At 44.8% G+C, this 20,275-nt stretch overlaps 1 protein-coding gene across 1 annotated transcript; it reads right to left on the reverse strand.

The window, feature by feature from the left end:
- Positions 1-292: 292 nt before the first annotated feature.
- On the reverse strand, positions 293-14,283 carry gfi1 (growth factor independent 1 transcriptional repressor). The gene is given in 8 exon segments (NM_001292121.1): positions 293-895; positions 1,774-1,941; positions 4,476-4,641; positions 5,274-5,411; positions 8,361-8,755; positions 9,408-9,593; positions 10,411-10,667; positions 14,151-14,283. Coding segments are annotated over 7 exon segments (1,179 nt in total). The 5' UTR covers positions 10,526-10,667; positions 14,151-14,283; the 3' UTR covers positions 293-884.
- Between the last annotated feature and the right edge of the window lie 5,992 nt (positions 14,284-20,275).

The following is a 20,275-nucleotide window of genomic DNA, read 5'->3' on the forward strand; positions in this document are numbered from 1 at the left end:
CAGCAAGTAGGCTGTCGTGATTCTGGATTATGATGTGTTTTGCTCCTTCTGAGATATAATTCATCAATTGCATAAACAAAATCTGGTTGTGTTCATGTATCACAGTGGTTCCTTTCCGGATAATTGTTTTCAATGCAGGTAATTAATTATTTGAACTTAAGAAAATGCACGATTTGTGAAACTTACAAGTCTTTGTAATGCACCGAGAGAGAACTTATTTTAATCAGAAAGGTGACGATGCGGATGTTTTGATTCACTTAGCGGTCGGGTTGGAAAATAAGACTGCGCGTTTAACTAAATTCTTAACTTTATTTCATACGTTGATCTTGTGAATAAATAAGGTACATGGCATATCATGTCACACACATCAAAACGTCAACAGAAAAAAAAATACAAATGTTGGAATAGTTTCGAGAGTCCTATCTGAGTTTGCTAACTTGCACACAGAATAACAACCAAATCACACTCCATTTCTTTTCAAGCTTCACTGTGCTTTTATGAATTAACTCGGTGGGGAGAGTGTTAAAGCCTACAGCATCGATCTGTAGTTTATGATGGATCAAAATAGCCACTAACTTTTAAACATAAACTTGGTCTCTGCAATCGCACAGTTCCTGATGGTGGGGGGGGGTTACAGTTTCTATTATTCAGGGCGTCTTTTAACTATATTAGATATAGTTTGCGTGTTGTTGAGATGAGGATAGATTATCGTGTATTCAAACCTCACGTTATGCAACTGTTTGAGGCTGAATGAAAGTAGAGTCTCCAATAGTAATCAGCGGATTCAGCATTACAGTGATTACAAGGAACCTGGACATTGGTGCACAGTGGGACCAGTGGACACAATAGCTTTAAAACTGCTCAGCACATCGCCGCTTTATCCATTATGTGTGTCCTGCAAAAGTCAGGGGAAAAAGAGAGTGAGCTTCGACAATTTTGTAAAGACAACAATCTGCAAAGATTCTTTTTTGCACTTCTTTTTTTAATTTAATAATAATAGAAAAGAAATAAAATGAACGCGCGCGAAGCTGTGCACCGAACCAGGTTAGGAGGTGATGCTAAAAGATTGTTATTCGATTGATTGATTTAGTTAAACGGATCGTGCGAAATTGCTGCTGCGTTTCATGGACCTTTGTGATCAATCTCTCTTCGGCCTCTGTGTGTGTGTGTTTGTGTGTGTGAATGGAAACTGTAATGTGAGCACCAAGTTAGACAAACCGGACAGCTGTTTTGTACAGGTATATTGGATGCAAAAAGCAAATTGATCCTCGCGTTGTTTCCTTTCTTTTTTTTTGTTTTGCAAGGTTTTTTTTTCAAACCACGTTTTTCAGAAAATGACCCAACTTTCCACTTCGAAGGGCTTCATTTGAAGTGCGATGGTCAAACTGTACAAGACAGTCAGTATATTAATCCCACTTATACTTGAATATGAAGTGAAACAGTTCAATGTTACTGTTTGGTTCAGAATTCATAACATACTACGTCGTCGTCCCCCCAAAAAAAAACCCAAAAGGCGTTGTTTGTTTGTTTGTTTGTTTGTATGTAAAAGGAATTAAGTTATTTTTTTTAAAATCAGAAGGCAAAGCATTGCCTGTAAACTGACTGCAGACTCGGGCTCCACAACACGTGAAATTGCGTCCCTGTGCTTCACGCGTGGCTTTGCTTTGAATACTCACAAAGTATTTAATGCAAAGTATTCTCCCTCTCCCCCCCACCCCCCCCACCCCACCCCCCGATGTGTGCTGCGGTGCTTTATCACCTCCTATTACATACCGTGCTGTGTCTCCCGGTGCCTTCGCAGGTCCACTTTCCTCTGGAACCCTTTCCCGCACAGATCGCAGCCGAACGGCTTGAAACCGGTGTGTTTGCGACTGTGTGTGATCAGATTGGAGCTCTGACTGAACGCTTTGCCGCAGACCTGGCATTTGTGAGGCTTTTCACCTGGAAAGCGTGAGAAAATACATCAGCGTCGAGCTCACTTCAAACCGGTTTCATTCATTCAAGTGACAAAAAAAAAACTGTCCAAAAAAAAAAATCAGTATTTACGGTTGTGCTGCACTTTAATGTGAAGTGAAACACATGGCGTTGTGAAGCACGAAACCCCATCCTCCGGATGATAAATTATTAAAGCACTTTCCACTAATAAAAAAAAACTGATTGACCTTCCTGCACCACACACACCTTTTGTGTGGAGCCCTCACTCTGTGTCGATGATATGATTTATTTGCGAGTCAGATCCCGTCTGGAAGTTTCGCCCCAACGCAATGTCTCCCCATCATAAAAAAAAGTTTTCTTTTTTAAAAAAATAAAGATCTAATCCACTGACATCCCCCCCCTATCCCCTTGTGTTCAACTCATCCCTCAACGCAAAATTACTGTTTTACTGGCGGGTAATTTGAGTTGAGGTACAGATTAGCTGTGGTTCGCCCACAAATATACAGTCAATTCACTTTACAGTGTGTTCTGTGAAGCGCTTTGGGACGTCCTCCCGACGTGAAAAGCGCTATATCAAATGCAAGGATTATTATTATTATTATTATCTAATTGAATCGAGAGGCTGAGTTGGTCCAGTCCTGTGCCTCTGTTGCTACCGACTCTGGTGTGAAGATAACCCCTTTTGATGAGGTGGGATGGACACTCGTCGACTGTAAACTTCCAGAGTGTACAGGAAGATTGCACGGTGATAAATGCTCGAATTAAGAGGATGTGAAAAGGCTACTCTGAAACCCCACCGGATGATTTTAACAAGAAACCGAGCAAGTCACCGCGAAGCAAACAGCACAGTGCCTTCAGGCAGAAAACCAAAAAAAGGAATCAACCAGGTTTTATCACGAGAGGCGATGTCTATCAAATTGCAAATTGTAAAAAAAATAAATACTGTCGCGTGTGTGTGTGTGTGTGTGTGTGTGTGTGTAAAAAAAACACGCGCGCAGATCAATGCATAAAATAAATGGATAAAGGTAAAATGCACCTTTGAAGGGAATGCACAGTGTTATTCGCAGACACAAAAACCAGGTGATGCGTGACCGAGTGCTCGTGTTGCAGTCGGTTATCTCGCTGGTTTATGGTTGGTTAGGTTTCGGGTTTGACGGACACTTCTCGGAAGAGAGACCTTATATAGAGTGCACCCACTCATAATGTCAAGTGTCCTCACTGGGTCACGTTAACCAAATACTCTGCATCTGGGTTTTTTTTTGAGTGCGGTGTGTGAATTTTTTTCGGAGGAAGCCACACACACACACACACACACACACACACACACACAAAAAAAAAACACGACCCCGGTTATTGCTGGTTTACGCGGGGCTTTTAATTTTAATTATGAAAATGAACCGTGTGGTTCCTACGCGATATTTCTGGGCTCCCGTGTGCGAGTCGCTGCGCTCACTCCCACCCGGGAACCCTCTCAAGTCATCCCCTCGGTTTGCCAGGACTGTGTTCATCGACTTGCGTGTCTGTTCGTGGCAAAGACTTGTCTTGTCTTTTTCCACGAAGCCCTCGCAGATTTATGTAAAGTGTGAACCGTCTATTTATTTATTTTTGGTGGGTGGTGGTGGTGGTGGTGGGGTGGGGGGTGGGGGGGGGATGTGGGGCTGTTTCATTCTCTTAGCAAGTTATATTTCCTCTTTAGATCGGAAATAAGTGATTAGGCATAACCAGGTAAGATAAATCGCTCCCCCCCCCACCCCACCCCCAGTTCCCTCGCCACCAGCCTGTTTGAGCGATATTGTCCCTTTAACAACTGCAGACAGTCAACATCTGATGAACAAACTGTGAAGTGAGTACCTGCTGACTGTGCAATGCAACCAATTGAAATATATCAGCAGATTTCACTGCACTTTACCACGAGGCCGACGTTTAAAACTGTGAATTCAGATCAACGGGTGTTCCTTTACGCCCTCGGTTTAAGAGTATAACATTGATGAATGGTTAGAGCTCCTGCTTTTTTTCCATCTGTCAGAGAGATTCTCATTCACCTGTTATTTGTCACTGGCCCTTAAATCAAGGCCATACTAATAACACCAGGCAAATCATCTTACAGCAGCCAGTGTCTCTCTGAATAAACAGTGAAGGGATCATATTAAGCGACAGTGATTGGATTGCTCCGATTCAATTATTAAACAGGCGCCGTTCGTGAAATCATTTCGAAAGGGCACCTCTCTCTCACCAGGTATTGTTCAAAAAGAGATTCAATATTAAACAGGATCGAGTTGCCGTGCAAACTGGAGAATGCAATGCACACAAACCCTCAAACGGGAAACACGAAATTGAGGATAAATAATAAATCAGCCACAAAAAGGGACGCCTTGAATTTTGGAGAGAGATCGTCTCTGTGGATGTGTGTGTGTGTGTCTTGCAAATAACACATCCATAATAAAAGTTTTGCAACAAGCACATTCACTGTTCAGCCGAGCTCTGGACATCTCAGTTCCGAATAACATTAAACCTGTATTTTCTGGCCTCTGTTTGCTCACCTGTGTGGATGAAGGTGTGCTTTTTCATGTCGGATTTCTGGTGAAATCTCTTGCCGCAGAATTGACACGGATAAGGCCTGGTGTCCGAATGGATCAACAAGTGCGTGGACAACGTGGAAGATCTCTTGAAACTTTTGCCACAGATTTTACAATCAAAACTCCTTTCCTGGAGGGGGGGGGGGGGGGGGGGGGGGGTGGAGAGACAGTTAAATTACTCTTTAAAGTGCCATATGGTTAGTGTGTTCCCTGCAGCGTGTTTTAAAGTTGAACCCTAAGTTTAACTCTTGCCAAAACACTTGATATTTGAGAACTGCTAAACAAACGGTTTGTAGATAAAAAACCCAGGTCAGAATTGTTAGAGAAAAAGAGCCATCAACCACCCCCCCCCCCCACCCACCCCACCCCACCCCACTGCTCGACTTTCAAAAGATTACATGCAATTGCTATACAATGTCACCAGGTAAACGCTTCGATGGTTCTAAAATAATTGATTTGGAAAAAAGCGTATTTTTTTTATATGTATATATATTTAAAGAAAAACGCCTGAGCTGTGCAGTGGTTTGTGTTCACGTGTTGCTACGGCAGTAATGTGCATGTTTTTGGAACCTATCCAGAAGAAATGTTTAATAGATTGGATTGGCTTCGGTGTTGTGAAAATAGCCTTTAAGCCAAGTCACTACAGTGCAGTTATTGTGGCGGGTGCAGTGACACACAGACAGACAGACAGACAGACAGACAGACAGGGCTACAGGAGTTGTTGAGGTTGTGCCGGAGTGGTGCTCTGGCTTTCGTGCTGACCTGTGAGTGCACGGCTCTGTGCTGCTCCAAACTCACTGCGTGACCAAACGTTTTGCCGCAGATTTCACAAGCGAAGGGGCGAGTCCCACTGTGGGAGCGACGCACATGGACCTCCAGCCCATGAGGAGTGGAAAACACCTGGACAGAGAGAGAGAGAGAGAGAGGGGGGGGGGGGGGGGGAGTTAGCAAAATCCAACCAAAGGAACCCCAACTGAAACATCTTGTAATAATAGTATATCAGAGATTGCTTATTGGGGGAGTGGGGCATATTACTACGCAAACGAATTCGATGCATTAAAAATAATATTTTTCTTACACCTCTGTTTGCAATTTATACAATACATCCACCGGGTATCTAACTGGAACAGGCTGTGGGATCCGAGACCCTGAGCTGCGATTCAATCTTATGTTTACTTAACGGTGTATTCCCATTCAAACACCTAACAAACGGCGAGACGTGGAAAAATAGAGACCCACAGCCGCAGTTCACTGAGGAGGCATTGTAAACTGAGACTGAAGCTCGATCACTTTGTTGTGATCTGAATGCCTTGAACCGCATTACTGGCTTGAAATCCGTTTCTATCTATTGTATTTTGTATTTCTTTATAATGCAGGGCGACCAAAAAAGTCGTGACAGCATCACGGTGTCTGGTAAGTCTTAAAGAAATGATGAAGAACTAATGCAATTATTATTAAAGTAAACGGTATCGCCACTTTTTTGCTCACCGTGTGCAAAGTTCAACATACTAAAGGACTAACTCCATAAAGTGGTTAACAGCTGGTTAGTAACAAACAAAATCAACTCAGCTCAGATTGAATTGATATGAAAGTTATTTTGGACTTTTGGACTTTTTAATACCTGAAAATTCCATCCATGAATATATTACAACATATTACCACCACAACAAATTGCATTTATATAGTACCTTTCACGTAGAGAGGCACTGGACAGTTTGCACCAGAACTGGAGGGGTGGGGTGGGAGAATGATTGAAGACATGCTCAAAGAGGAAGGTCTTGAGATGGGCCTTCAAGTAGGCAGAGCAGAGGGAGCGGGCAAGTTGGTAAGGATTTAGTAGGTCACAGATGTAAGGAGGAGCAAGACTGCGGAGGGCTTTGAAGGTGATCTTACACTTGATCCTCTGGAGGATGGGGAGCCAGTGAAGCCAGGCAAGGATGGGGGTAATTCTGCATGTTATCACCCTTCAGGCACCAGATGTTTCATGGGTACAAGAGGCAAGCCTTCTAGTACACAACATATTTCCAAATAAATCATGTCCTTGTGTGTGGGGGAAGACCAGTAGCTTAATTGTGTGCACAAAATATACAATCAACTCACTTTGCAGTATATTCTGTGAAAGCCTTTGAGACATCTCGAAGATGCAAGGATTATTATAATTATTATTTGAGCCATGGCACTTTATCACAAGTGCCACAGATGCTGGGATGGTCCCGCCTCCCAATAGAGTTCCCTTTCGCTCATTGGACACCAAAGAGGAGGAGGAGCAGTATTGAAACCCCACCATTGGCAACTACCATTGGCAGCTGGAACATCTGGGAAAGAAGAGTGATGGGCATCCACTGGAGGATTCCTGTTTTTTTTCCCATTGCACTTTTATGCACTTCCGTGCTCAGGAAATAATAATAATAATAATAATCCTTGCATTTGATATAGCGCTTTTCACGTCGGGAGGACGTCCCAAAGCGCTTCACAGAACACACTGTAAAGTGAATTGACTGTATATTTGTGGGCGAACGCGGCAGCCAATTGCGCACAGCAATGTCCCACAAACAGTCGTAGATTGAAAATGAACAATTTATTATTGTTTTTGGTTTTGGAGGGATTATTATTAGGCTCTGTGTGGAGTAAGGAAACTTGCCCAAGGTTTCGCCCTCTGCCTGGAATTGAACCCAGGTCTCTCACTTGCAAAGTGAGTGCTCTAACCACTGAGCTACAGGACTCCATGGAAACTGGATTTGTGCATAACAAATGCACAATTAAGGCGGGTCTCAAGACCTTTCTCTTTGACCGTGCCTTCAGCTCCCCTCTCGACTCTCTACCCCCTCCTCGCTCCCTCCCTTCCCTCCCCCTGACCATTTCCCCCACTGCTCGGGTCCTGACCCAACTGTCCAGCGCCTTGGGACGTCCTCCCGACGTGAAAGGCGCTCTATAAATGAAATCTTGTTGTTGTTCGCTGATTTTGCCGTCATATTTCAAAAATTATACATGTTGTTGTCCCTTTGCATCTATACTGTGTGACTAGCCTGTTATTTGCTACAGCACAGCAAAGACCTGGACTACTAATGCAGGTAATAGAAACTAGTGCAACGAGAGAGCTACAAAAATGTTCAATTGTTACTTCACACAGACCTATACAACAGGTTTCCAGTACTCGTAAAACAGGAAGTCAATGCATTTGCCCAATAACCCTTCGCAATCGTTGCTTGCAAAAGAAGATTGGTAATATTGTATATTATTGTTGCAAGATTAAAAAAAGGTGATTCGATACTGGACAGCAATTCATGCTGCAATCCATTAAGGGAATCCCAAAGATGACAACTGAGTAAAATCCTTAGCAACGTGTGACCATATCCAAAATCTCAAAATGAGATTATTGTCTGGAACTCGGTCAAAATATTACAGAAATTGCAACACTGCCTCATAAACCCGAGCTGTTGTCTGCGAGTTAACCACACGACCAACGACAACATTACCTCTGTAAAGTGCCTCTCTTTGTGTGTGTGTGGGGGGGGGGGAGGATATCCCACACTCCACACCTTCCCAAATGCGTGGGTATCCAGGTGGTGGTGTGGGAGGGGGGTGGGGTGGTGGGGGTGGGGGGGGGGGGGGTGTGGTGAGGCCAACGTTTGCACGAAGCACCTATTTACCACATTGTGGGGTGGGACACCTCTCACACCGTCAGGGCTGCGGGACACTTCCCAATCGACCAGACGTTTTGTTTTTTCCAAGACAGAGAGAGAGAGAGAGAGGAGGAGGAGGAGGAGGAAGTTATATAAATGCAAGTTGTTGTTTTGAAGGAGAGGGGGTGGGGGGGATGAAAGAGGACTGGTGGAAGCAGGACGCTACCTTGCTGCATTTGATGCACTTGTAAGAGGCGTTGTTGAGCAGCAGCCGAGTGCAGAGGAGCTCCGACTCTGCCTTGAGGTCGTTGCTTTTCTGGTGAAGACCGCGTTCGCTGTAGAGGGCGGAGGCGGAGGAGCCGCGTTCGGGGTAGTGTCCCGGGGGGGCGGCGCCGGAGTCGGTGTAGACGCCAGAGGTGGCACCGCGCTCGGGGTAGAGGGCGGCGGCGGAGCTGCTGCGCTCGATGTACAGGGCCGGGCTGCGGTCCGCAGCCGAGGAGCGGAAATTCTGCACCAGGTACTTCAGCTCAGATCCCGCATAAGCGCTCCATCCGAACTGCTTGAAAGGCAAAGCGAACGGGTGGTTCTCCTCCACGGATGGAGAGAGGGATTTCTCGGAGGCTTAAGACAAGAGAGAGAGAGAGAGAGAGAGAGAGAGAAAAACACACACACTATGTTATGCAATCCATTAATCACCTGAAAATAACCACACACCCCCCCACCAAAAAAAAAATAATCAGAGCTCGGTCTGGAAATCACGCGTGTTTTTTTTAGAAGAGAAAGAGAGAGAAAAAAAACTATTTCCTGCTGATGTGTACAAGTGAAACATCACTTGCTGATTAGGTGTCCCAAAGTGTCTCAATAATCCCAAAGGTGTTTTTTTTTGTGTGTGTGTGTGTGTGTGACATAGAAATGCTTCCAGAGTTTAGAAAACCTGACAGCAAAAGGGCTCTAAATTCAGTTGTGAACTCACTTAAAGTACCATAGAGAGAGAGAGAGAGAGAGAGAGAGGGGGGGGGGGGGTAATTGCAAGGTCAAACATAGTGGCCAACAACCACTGTGCGTGTGTGTGTGTTTTTTTAGTTTTAAAAAGAAATGTGCGTTTATTTTTAAGTATCTGCGGCGAATAAGACCGTTTGGGGATTGATTTAACGAAGCCATCGATCCGACTGTCCCATCCACTGCCTCCTTTCCTCCACGTGTGCCAAGTGAGTGCACAGAGAGAGAGGAGAGAGGAGAGAGAGAGAGGAGAGAGAGAGAGAGAGGAGCTCACCTGGCGAGGCAGAGGGGGAAGGGGGTCTCCAGAAGTCCTCATACTCGGCATCTCTGCCGCAGACGCTGCCCCCGCAGCTGGTGGGGGACTCGGGCTCCTCGGTTGCCCCCACCAGGTGCGATTCAGGTGAAAATCCTCCTTTGGAGTCCAGACTCGGCACATCCGAGCCCTCTGACACTCTGCTCTCTGCAATCACAGCAAAGGGGGAAAAAAAAGTCCAGGGCCGTTTGTTTATTAAACCAGAATATATTGTATTATTTTTTTGGGGGGCAGTCTTTGCTATAATCAGGCGGTTCACTAAAAGGGGTGGGGGGGGGGGGTGGGGGGTGGGGGGAGGGGGTGGGATGGATCCATGCAGTTGTATCTCAGTCACCTTTGGCGGAGCTCCACCGAGTCTGACTGTGGTCTCACTACTTGGACCCCAAAGTGTCTCGTTTTAATTTCAGGGCAGATTTTCACAGTACATAAAACCCGAGAAACCCCCCCCAAAAAAAAAAATAATTAAAAAGTGTGAGCCCAGAAAAAAAAAGAATGTCAAATACTGAAGGAAATGTTGCAGACCGTGAAAATTACACGGACACCGTGTGATGGGATTATGATCGCGATTTGACTTCCCGAGGAAGCGACCCGGCAGCTCATTCCCATGGTTTAAGTTGCAAAAAAAAAAACAGCTGGTTTTAGGGAATTGTAAAGGGTCAAATATGTCACAGACTGTTCGAGGTGAGGCCACCGACACATGTTCACCAAACGAATTAAAATCCACGTCGGTTGCGCAATATTCCCGACAGTATTATTAATTATTCTTCCAAATTCAAGAGAAGGGGAGCGGGGGGGAGAATAATAAAAAAAATACACCAAAGGACACGTTTTTTATAACGAGATCGATTCTGGGCTGAGCGTTTTGGGGTTTTTGTGTGTGTGTGTGTGTGTGTGTGTGTTGCACGTAGCAGCAGAAATGAATCATTTCCTTTACTCGCGAATGGATCCCCACCGCCGTGGTTACCTGAACAGATATGCGCTAAGATGTTTTCCAGTCTGTTGTTGTAGTCATCCTCGATGGCTCTGTGCTGGTGGTAACTGTGAGCTTTCTTGCTCTTCACAAGGAACGAGCGGGGCATCTTGTAGCCTCAGTCGGTGGGACAGGTTCTAAGGTGCAACTGCGTTTCGGTTTGGAGGAAAATCAGTTTCAGCAGCGATTGAATCTTTTTTTTTTGTGGAGGAGGTGGGGGGGAGTGGGAGTGGAGTCCTCGATTGGAGCCCCTGTGGGGGTGACACACCATTGGTTAGATGTACAGTGGTTTTTGTTTGGCTTCACTGGACGCAGGCGCAAGGCAAGTGCATCGTTTACCAGGTGTTGTTGTGCCAGGTGGCACAACACAAACCCACCAGTGCATAACCCATTGGCCGACTCACAACTCACCGCCCCTCGAATTAATCTGGGCTCTCCATCTTTCCTTCCCCTCCACTGGGAAATCAAACTGACAGCAATCGGGATAAGTGACACTATTATTTCACTCTGTTACACAATACTCCGTGAACGCTATGATCCTCGAAATCGAGCTGTACTCATCCTGTCGTACGCAGAAAGATGGAGAGTTTACCAAGTGCCATTGTAAAACAGACTATATGTATATATAGTTTCAGCTACACTGTTATTACTTAATAACTGCTGAAGATGATGCATTTTTGAGGTCCCTGTGAATTTGCTAATAAACCGAGCATTTGCAACGCACATTATCTGAGTCAAGTGGATTCCGAAACAGTTGTGGTTTCATCCACAGAGAGTGCAGCAGTAAACTGGAGTTGAATAGTTATCTTATTGCATTTTAGTGGATCATCGGTATCCAAGTAGGAATTGCTTTTAATCACCGATGCCACATTTCGTTCAAATAAAACGATTTTGATTCTAGTTTCGGTAAATTCTAGGAAATATCGTTTTATTTGCTGTTCCTTTTTAAATATATATATATATATATTCTGATGGAAACAATCACGTTGGCAGTTCTTAGAATTTCTTGTGGTTCAAAATAATCCCAGAGAGGTTCGCTCGCACACGGTCTTTGTGTGAAAGATGTGCAGTTTGGGGGGGAGATAATAAAATGAATCAGGGGAGCGAGCAGTGCTGCCCAAGAGTGTGTGCACAGACACCTACTGCCCTCTGGACATGCTGCATGGGTTTGTTTGACCTGAGGTATTGCTACACATTTGTATTTTACACAGTTAGAAGTCACATTCCACTTCGAAAATCTTTTGGCACATTTTCCCACCAAGAACAGCGACACTGAGCTCTAAGCTCTGAAAGGTGACGTTCACCTGTTATTATTTGGATAACACAAGTGCAGTCATATTCATGTGCAGAAATAGATAGTATTATTAATGTGCACAAATGGATGAAGAACGTCGATACCGTCCAACTCCTTCTTAAGCTTCTGTATAATGAATGAACTCTCTTCGGGGGGCCTGTTACCTTCTACTTTTCCACCTAAACAATTAATGGCGAATGAAGGACAATAAACTCCAGTCTTATCTGAAAAAAAACATGGGGTGGACAATCGTTCAAACCAATTTTATATGTCGATTACTTATTAACACAGTTAGATCAGACCTCTGGGTGCTCAGATTACATACGGTTTGTTTTTTTTAGGGGGAGGGAGGGGGGGGGGGCGACACTCTGTAAATAATTTAGCATCTTAAGAAAGAAAGGATCAGTGGGAAATGCACGCCTGTTTGGAGTACACACTCGTGAACATTTCATGCAGGTATAAAACCAGGCAGCATTGAACTCGTGGGAGACCGTCTCCTCTCAACACCTGTCTTTGAAATACCGCACATCCAACCTTCAGAAGCATTCAGCCTTTTCCCAAACGTGAAGCAAAACAAAATCAAGGCAATTGGATAAACAGGTTGACACACAATCCTCGTACGCTCTCAGCCCGATTGGCTTTGGTATGGATAAGAACGAGGTGTCAACAGAGTGGTTTTGTCAACAAGTCGAACTGTATGTTTTAAGGGATTGGGTTGAGGGGGGTTTGTTGTGGTTTCCTGGGTAGAAATGAATGTTACTGCAAAGAGGGGAGGGGGAGGGGGTTCCTTACCCCACCACAAGCAGCTAAAGCGACGGAAATAGCAGCACTGTACAATCCCGCACTCGTCCAGCGGAGGCCTGACCTGACCCCCAGTCTATTCCGCTGTGAGCCACGCTGCTTCCTGCAGATCTCCATTGCATTGGTTTTAAATAAAATAATCCCCCCCCCAAAACAAGACAGGATTGCTCAGAGCCTCAGTCCCCATAGCGCTGGAGCTGCCAAAGGTCCTGGTCTCACAGAACGAACAGGCAGGTGTTTCATGATAACTTATTTTACTTTTTTTTAACTACTGTGTATGAGACATTGGACGAATAGCGACTACCAACTGCATCTCTCTCTCTCTCTCTCTCTGTCTCTCTCTGTCTCGCTTTAGTGTAATTATACCCCCCCCCCCCACCCCACCACCACCCCACCACCAACCCTTCTCTTTCAACGATAAAATCCCAGGAGGTGACCGAAAACACAGTGGAAGAGGCAATCCTGCAGTTTGCCAACGTGATTCGAAAGCTCAATCTGAATTTTGACTCCCAGCAGCAAATAAAATAAAAAAAATCAGCACAGCTCTATCTGTGTCCAATCCAGTCAATTCCCGCTGCATGTGAGAAACCCTGACCCTTTCGTTTTAAATGTGACCAATAAATGCGGGATGTGTAATACGTGCCAACACATCTGCCAGTCACTACAATCATTCAAAAGGAGTCGGACACATAACATGTCCGACCCCCTAAATAAATCAGACGCCAGAATGCAACACACATCACCGCAGTTTGGAAAGGAAATAAGGTGGTAGATAGAGCTCGATAATACAGGGTTTGGGGGTTTCATAAAAATAGGAAAATGTTGATTTGATTTCGAGAACGACGAGGAGTCGCACCGCCACAGACATCTGAACTATTGAACTCCCCATTTTCGTGAATTTGAATAAAAATCCCCTCTGCTCGGCTTGTGACTGAAAATGCATCCGATGCTGCAGTTTCAATACCCCGAGATTAGACGAGCAGAGAGTCACAGCGGGGATTAAACACGCCGCAAAGAACTGGTGCACAGAAAGAAGCTAACCAGGAATTGCTTTGCACCGACACCATAACTAACGGGTGTCCAGACTGGGACACAGCCATTTGGGACACTCCTCGACTCCCAGGAAGCAGGACGTTGCCTCTGGTTTAAGTGAGTGTCGTTTCTCACTCCCTGCAACGAGTGAGGAAGAAGGGTTATTTGCAGCAGATCGATTTCCCCAATGCTTTCACGGAAACGACTTGCCCGACTCACCCCGACCCTACACGTTTGCACCCAGGTTTCCGACCAGGGGTTTAATTATTTGACGCGTTGATCGGTTTTATAAGCGAGCGCAGCAGATCTTTGCTGGGAGGAAATAACACCGATCCGGACGCCAAAGGTTTGGCAAACCAACCGGTTGCTGGATCTCGTGATAACGAACAGAAAGTAAATGCAACATGAGTTTGGCGCACATGTGCAGCGCGCACCCAAACACCAGCTGAACACACACACACACACACACACACGGGGAGAGAGAGGGGATCAACAGGAATATAACCATTACTGGGCTCGGCGTTTACCCCCACTTACATTTTTAATGCGATTAGAAAAGAGAGGGATAGAGAGAGAGAGAGAAAGAGAGAGAGAGAGGATGCCTTACCGATGCACATCAGTGGGAGTCTGCGCTGGGCAGAGCCATTGGGAGGGAACGCGCGTCTCCAACACCAGCGATGCTCAGGGATAACGATGGGGTAAGAATCCGAACAGATCCGCCGCTCCTCCGCACCATCACACGGCCACCAGCGAAATCCGAATGGTTCCGACGAAGGGGGTTCGGGGGAAAACGACGCGCAAAGTGGAACTGAACGGCTTTGTGTAACTCCCAACAGTTCAGCCCTGAAACCACAAGGCACTTCCTGTGCGTTTGAAAGAACCCAAAGCAACAGAGAGCAGAGGCTGACAGTGAGCGAAGCGGAGTGGGTTCACACCCCAACACAACTAACCGAACACGTCCAGGGCAATCCATGTTGAAATATGGTCCCCGATGCAATAACCCCCTCACTCCCCGGCACCTGTGTGTGTGTGTGTGTGTGTGTGTGTTGTTGTGCGTGTGTTTGCTTTATTGGTTAACTCGAGGTCCCCAAGTGACTCCAACACACTGTGAGCTGAGCTATTCTCGGATCCCAAGAACTTCCGCATCAAGAGGGAGATTCGAGACACAGATTTCTTTGACATATATCCCCCCCCCCCAAAAATAAAATAAATAAAATAATGATTTTAAAACGGTTGGGACATTTGCACTTCACACCTTGCACTTTACTGCGGACACTCAGCATCACTGCTGATGGGTTGGGTATCACAGGGATGATTTCTCTCAGCAGCAAAGGCTTTGGGTCAAAACTGGGAGCTTTCTACACCGAGAATTTAAATTTAAATCTAAATTCGTTTTGAATTCGGCTTTTTTTGTTTTTCGCGGTGGTTCTCCCCACTCATCTATTTTCTTTTCACAGCATTTCCGCCCATTTTTTTTTTTTTTTTTTTTTTCTTTTTTTTTCTTTGAATAAATTGCTCTGCTCGACGTCTCGTTGCAGTTCAAATGCAATCAGTGAGGGCCACAGCAAATCATAACACCCCCGCGTTGTAGTTGTTAAATTCAGCTCTGATACCCAGACTTATTTACGTACTAAATGCAATCTTTAAAAGGGGGGGCGGGGAGGAGGTGGCAAGTGGGAAAACGTGGTCCTTTTAGTGGAAATTGCTAATTTAAGCAAATGTATTGCTGGGCAGCTACAGTACATCCTCCTCTATCTATGTTGTTGTGTAGGAAGGGCCGATGGGGTGATCAAATGTCAGTTTCAGTTTGGTGTTAACTAGAACTATTTTTGGAGACTGTTACCATCCAGAGAGCAACTTATTCCAAATTTAGTGTCAAGTCCACCCCCCCCCCCATCCCATTCCACTTAGAGCTGCATCTTTGGAGGACCCGAAACTAATCTATTGGATGCAATTCATTCTCGTCAGAGTGAACTGAGTTTGCTCTTAAGATCCCAAAAGACAAACCTGATTGGGTTCGACGAAAGGACATCATACCGTACGATTTCTAAGAACGCCCACATGTGTTTTCAGGTGTGAGGTTGTGACACCAGGTAAAGAGGGAATGGTTGAAGGTAGGATTGTAGGTTGGCAAAAAAAAAAGGAATGATGAAAGGGAATTAAAGAAATCGACGTTTACAGGGAGTGGGGCAGTTGCTGTGCCAATAAAAAAAAATGACCTTGTATTTTTGAGTACATTTCAGTTATTTACCTGAGCTAAATGCACTGATATGGAGTATGCAATTGAACTTTTGCAGGGTGCTCAATGAGCAGCTCTGATTTCTCATAGGTGTCTTGCTACCAAACATCTCACAGCCATGCACCGCCAGACTTGCAGCTGCTGAATCTATATCATTTCCTCTCGCAGTTGTAACGAACTGTTCACACGCTTTGTAGGGGTTTGTAGACTTGGAGTTGCTACTGGTGTCTGTTTCAGCGAATATATTAGCAGGGAGCTCGTTTGGTGATTCTCCCTCCCCCCAAAAAGCAAAGAGATGCCCTTGCATTAAATGTGCATTTAAATAGTAACCACAGTATTTATGTAGGGCAAGAATCAGGAGGCAGTCACACTTCCCTGTTATCACCTTCCGAACGATAGGACATATCACAAAATATATCTCTTCAAGTTAACTGGGGGGACAGTTTTTTATATTAAAAAAAGTCACCCTTCCTTCTAATAAGTTCTGTTCCTCTGCATTGTGCACGAGTAAAGAAAGCTCTTTTCCAAATCGTTTGGAGTGGATCTTGTAAGGCCCAAATGAACTAACTGGAACATTTTAACAACAACTTGGATTTATATAGCGCCCTCCACCCCGGATGGTGTCTCAGAGCGCTTCACACTAACGGATCGCGGGGCCGAGCCGGGGAGAGGGGGAGGAAGGTGACCAAAGGCGCGGTCAAAAAAAAAGGTCTTCAACAGAGACCTGAAAATAGGAAGGGAGGAAGCGAGACGAAGGGAGTCAGGAAGGGAATCCCAGAGCCTTGGGGCATAGCGGCTGAAAGCATGGCCGCCGAGGGTGGGGCGCAGGACTCGGGGGACTAGGAGGAGGCCAGACTCGGAGGAACGAAGGCAACGGGAACTGTTTTGAGGAGAGAGGAGGTCAGAGAGGTAGGGGGGGTGCAGAGGAGTGCAGGGATTTGAATACAAGGGTGAGGATCTTGAAATCGATCCTCTCTGGAATAGGCAGCCAGTGCAGTCTGGCAAGGACCGGGGTGATCGGGGAGCGGAGTTTCGTGTGGGTGAGAATGCGGGCGGTAAAGTTTTGAATGATTTGGATTTTATGGATGGTAGTGGAGGGGAGACTGGCGAGGAGGGTGTTAGAGTAGTCCAGCCGAGAGGTGACAAAGGCACGGACCAGGGTTTCAGCGGCTTTTGGGGAGAAGTATTGGTGGAGACGGGCGATGCGTCGGAGGTGGAAGGAAGCGGTGCTGGTGAGGGACCGGATGTGGGAGAGGAAGGATAATTGGGGGTCAAACCTGATGCCTAGGTTGCATACGGGTTCGGAGAGTTTTAGGGGGAGGTCGGGCAGGTAGAGGAGGTGAGAGTCATGAGATTTTAGATGTTGACGAGAGTCAAAGAGTATGGCTTCCATCTTGTCAACGTTGAGCTGAAGGAAATTTGCGCTCATCCAGCCCCTGAGATCTGACAGGCAGCTGACAGAACATGAGGGGACTGGGGATTGCAAAGAGAGGTGGAAAAATAGAGTTGGGTGTTGTCTGCATACATGTGGTCGTGTACGCCATGTCTGCGGATGACATCCCCAAGAGGGAGCACATAGATCAGAAAGAGGAGGGGGCCAAGGATGGATCCTTGGGGTACCCTGCAGGTGATCGGGTGAGAGCGGGAGGAGAAGCCGTTTGTGCAGATGTACTGCTGGCGGTTTGTGAGGTAGGACTCGAACCAGACGAGTGCGGTCCCACTGAGGTGCATGACAGAGGAAAGGCGGTGGAGGAGGATGGCGTGATCGACTGTGTCGAACGCGGCGGAGAGGTCCAGGAGGACAAGGAGGCAGAGGGACTTTAACTTCTATAACAGCCCCAAAAGCATTTCATTTAGAAACAACAGGATCTGTTATCTATTTCTGTTATTAACACAAAGGATAGCATTGTTTATTTTTGTTAATAACAGAACAGAATTCTGTTATTCTGGTTAAATGTTGATTAGGGTGTAAATCAAGTAACATTTGGTAAGCGAATGGTATGTAAACAGTAATTAATACTGCCACACCAGCGTCACTGTATTAATATTGAAAGTCTAGGTTCATAGAAATTACAGCAACAGACAGAGGGACCTGAAACTCGTACCCATCCACTGGAAACTAACCAATCTAATCCCAATTACCTGCTCTTTCATTCGCTGCACCCTTTTTATGTACAGTATATTCCTTCTCTTCAAATGGCTACCGATATGAATCACAGAATCATCAAATTCCTCAGTAATGGTGTACTTCAGCATCACTTCAAAATCTCAATGTTTACACTTATTTCTATCCGGTCCAGTGACAGTTTCTTCTTGTAGCACACAAAGGACCCTCTTCATTCTCATATAAATACGTCAGGCATTGAATATAATCTTCTATTGCAGTTTTCACATTGAGGGCGCAAAATAAATGTGGCATTGCCAAATTACAGTACAAAAGAATTCGCGATCACAATGAACCTAACGCATTTGGATTGAGAATGTTGCATTTTCGAGTCATCGCAGATTTCATTGGAAAAAACAAGATAACACTCTGAATGAAATGACCTGAAGGTTTAAAACAATATGAGTAATTGAATGTCAGCCTTATTTCTCACCAACACCTCCCTCTCCCCCGCCACACACAATATATTGCGAGGTTCCTTGAAATAAACAGTTATTTTTTTCCAGAGGTACACATTTATCAATATTTTAGTATTTTTATTTTCTTGCAAAACTATTCAGAATTCCAAGGTGGTGTTTGTACGGCCCCTCAAACTTTTCTCAAACCTCCACGGAGTTAACCGTACACATAATCCTTTATGCTTTTCAACACTGAATGGAGGGACAAACTGTAAAATAAATCGCTTTGGTATCAAATATCCAGTCGTTCAATACTCGATTTGTAACACGTGCTTTAATATTGTTGATTTTTTTTAAAAAAAACGTATATAAGCGACAATCTGTAAGAAATATATAGTGCGACATTAAAGTGCAGCACAATTGCCATCCTTTCAGGGAGCCTATAGCCTTACTGTCAGAAAACATGCTGATAATCTGGTAAGAACAGTCTGCTGGAAGTTGATTACTAAACGAGTCTGTGTTGCAATTGATAAATAAGGATGTTACGCAAGGACAACTGTAATAGATAAACGCTTTCGGGGAAGGGGGGGTAAAACAACCCAAATTTGTGAGGTGGGATCACACAATTCTGACATCTGATCAAACCCAATTATGTTTTTATTATTGCAAACTGATAACACGAGGTTAGTTGCAGGCCTAACTTTGTAAAATATCGTCGATTAGGTTCGTAGGTTTAAGGTCAGCAGGTTTGCCCTGTATTACACTGCAAGAAACCCAATTATATTGCATTACATTAAGGTGCTCCAGTGTGGAGCATTGTATCAGTACCACTGGGGTCCGTTTCCTCATCAGGTTCTTGAGCAGTTGCAGCCCCTTTTAGAAAGAAAATAAAAGGATTATTTTATGTGCACTTTCTAACGATTAGCTCTCGAGTCAGGGTTTAGCTAAAAATCTAAAAATACCCCCCCCCCACCCCCAAAAAAATAAATAATCTTACAATGAATGGAAATAAATGATTTTTTGTGCAAGTCGAAGAGATCGCCAGGTATCCAATGTCAGTGAAAGGTGGGAAGAGAAGCTTAATTCACTCAAAGGTAAAATGGGACGCAAGTTTAATGGAGTATTACACAATGTGGATTACCATTGGTTATATTTTACTAAATCCTGATGCTAACGTGGTGTGAAAACGTACCGCACAGAAAAGCATTGAGTGAGTAAGGGGGGAACATTCTCTTACCGATGTTTTTAATGCAATTGCTTAGTTAAAGCAGATTGTACACCAAAAAAAAAAAAAAAAAAAAATTGCAGTATTTTCCTCTGCTCTCTCTTGCAGTTCAAATTCCCCGACCAGTCGGAAACTGGTGTGTTGTGCGAATGTGAGCTCATTGAGACCCTTTCTCTTTGTTTCTGATTTTGTCTCCGTCCCTCTTTCCATTGAATTCAGAAGCATCGTGACTCACACAGAGCTTTTGACTACAAGAGGTTCAAACAGTTTTCAACAGTTGGACGGTTGCATCACCATTCGATCTTTTTCACCATTTCTGGTGATGCAATTCCTCAACCATGTCAGGAGCTGAAACCCAGAACTGTGTAAGGACACTTCAAACTCGGATGTTCGGAATAATAAAACATTCCGCTAACGTTAATTAATACGCCGATCCCTCAACTATCCTGAGGAGCAATGGATCATCTTTGGCGTTTTTTGGGGGAGAATTTACAAAGTTTGCTCCATGCTTCCACTCACTTCGTCAATTTTCACTTCCACAATCTTTTCTTTAAGGAAAATAAGTTCCTGTAACACTCTCATCTGAACTTAAGAGACCCAGACTCCCAACTTAATTCTTCCCAAACATTGTTCTTCCCTGGACCCTCTGTAATGGGTGAATGTAATTTTGAAGTTCACCAAATGTGGCTTCACCAATGAGCCCTAC

Source organism: Callorhinchus milii, unplaced genomic scaffold (assembly GCF_018977255.1).
Source record: "Callorhinchus milii isolate IMCB2004 unplaced genomic scaffold, IMCB_Cmil_1.0 Scaffold5, whole genome shotgun sequence".
Lineage (NCBI taxonomy): Eukaryota > Metazoa > Chordata > Chondrichthyes > Chimaeriformes > Callorhinchidae > Callorhinchus > Callorhinchus milii.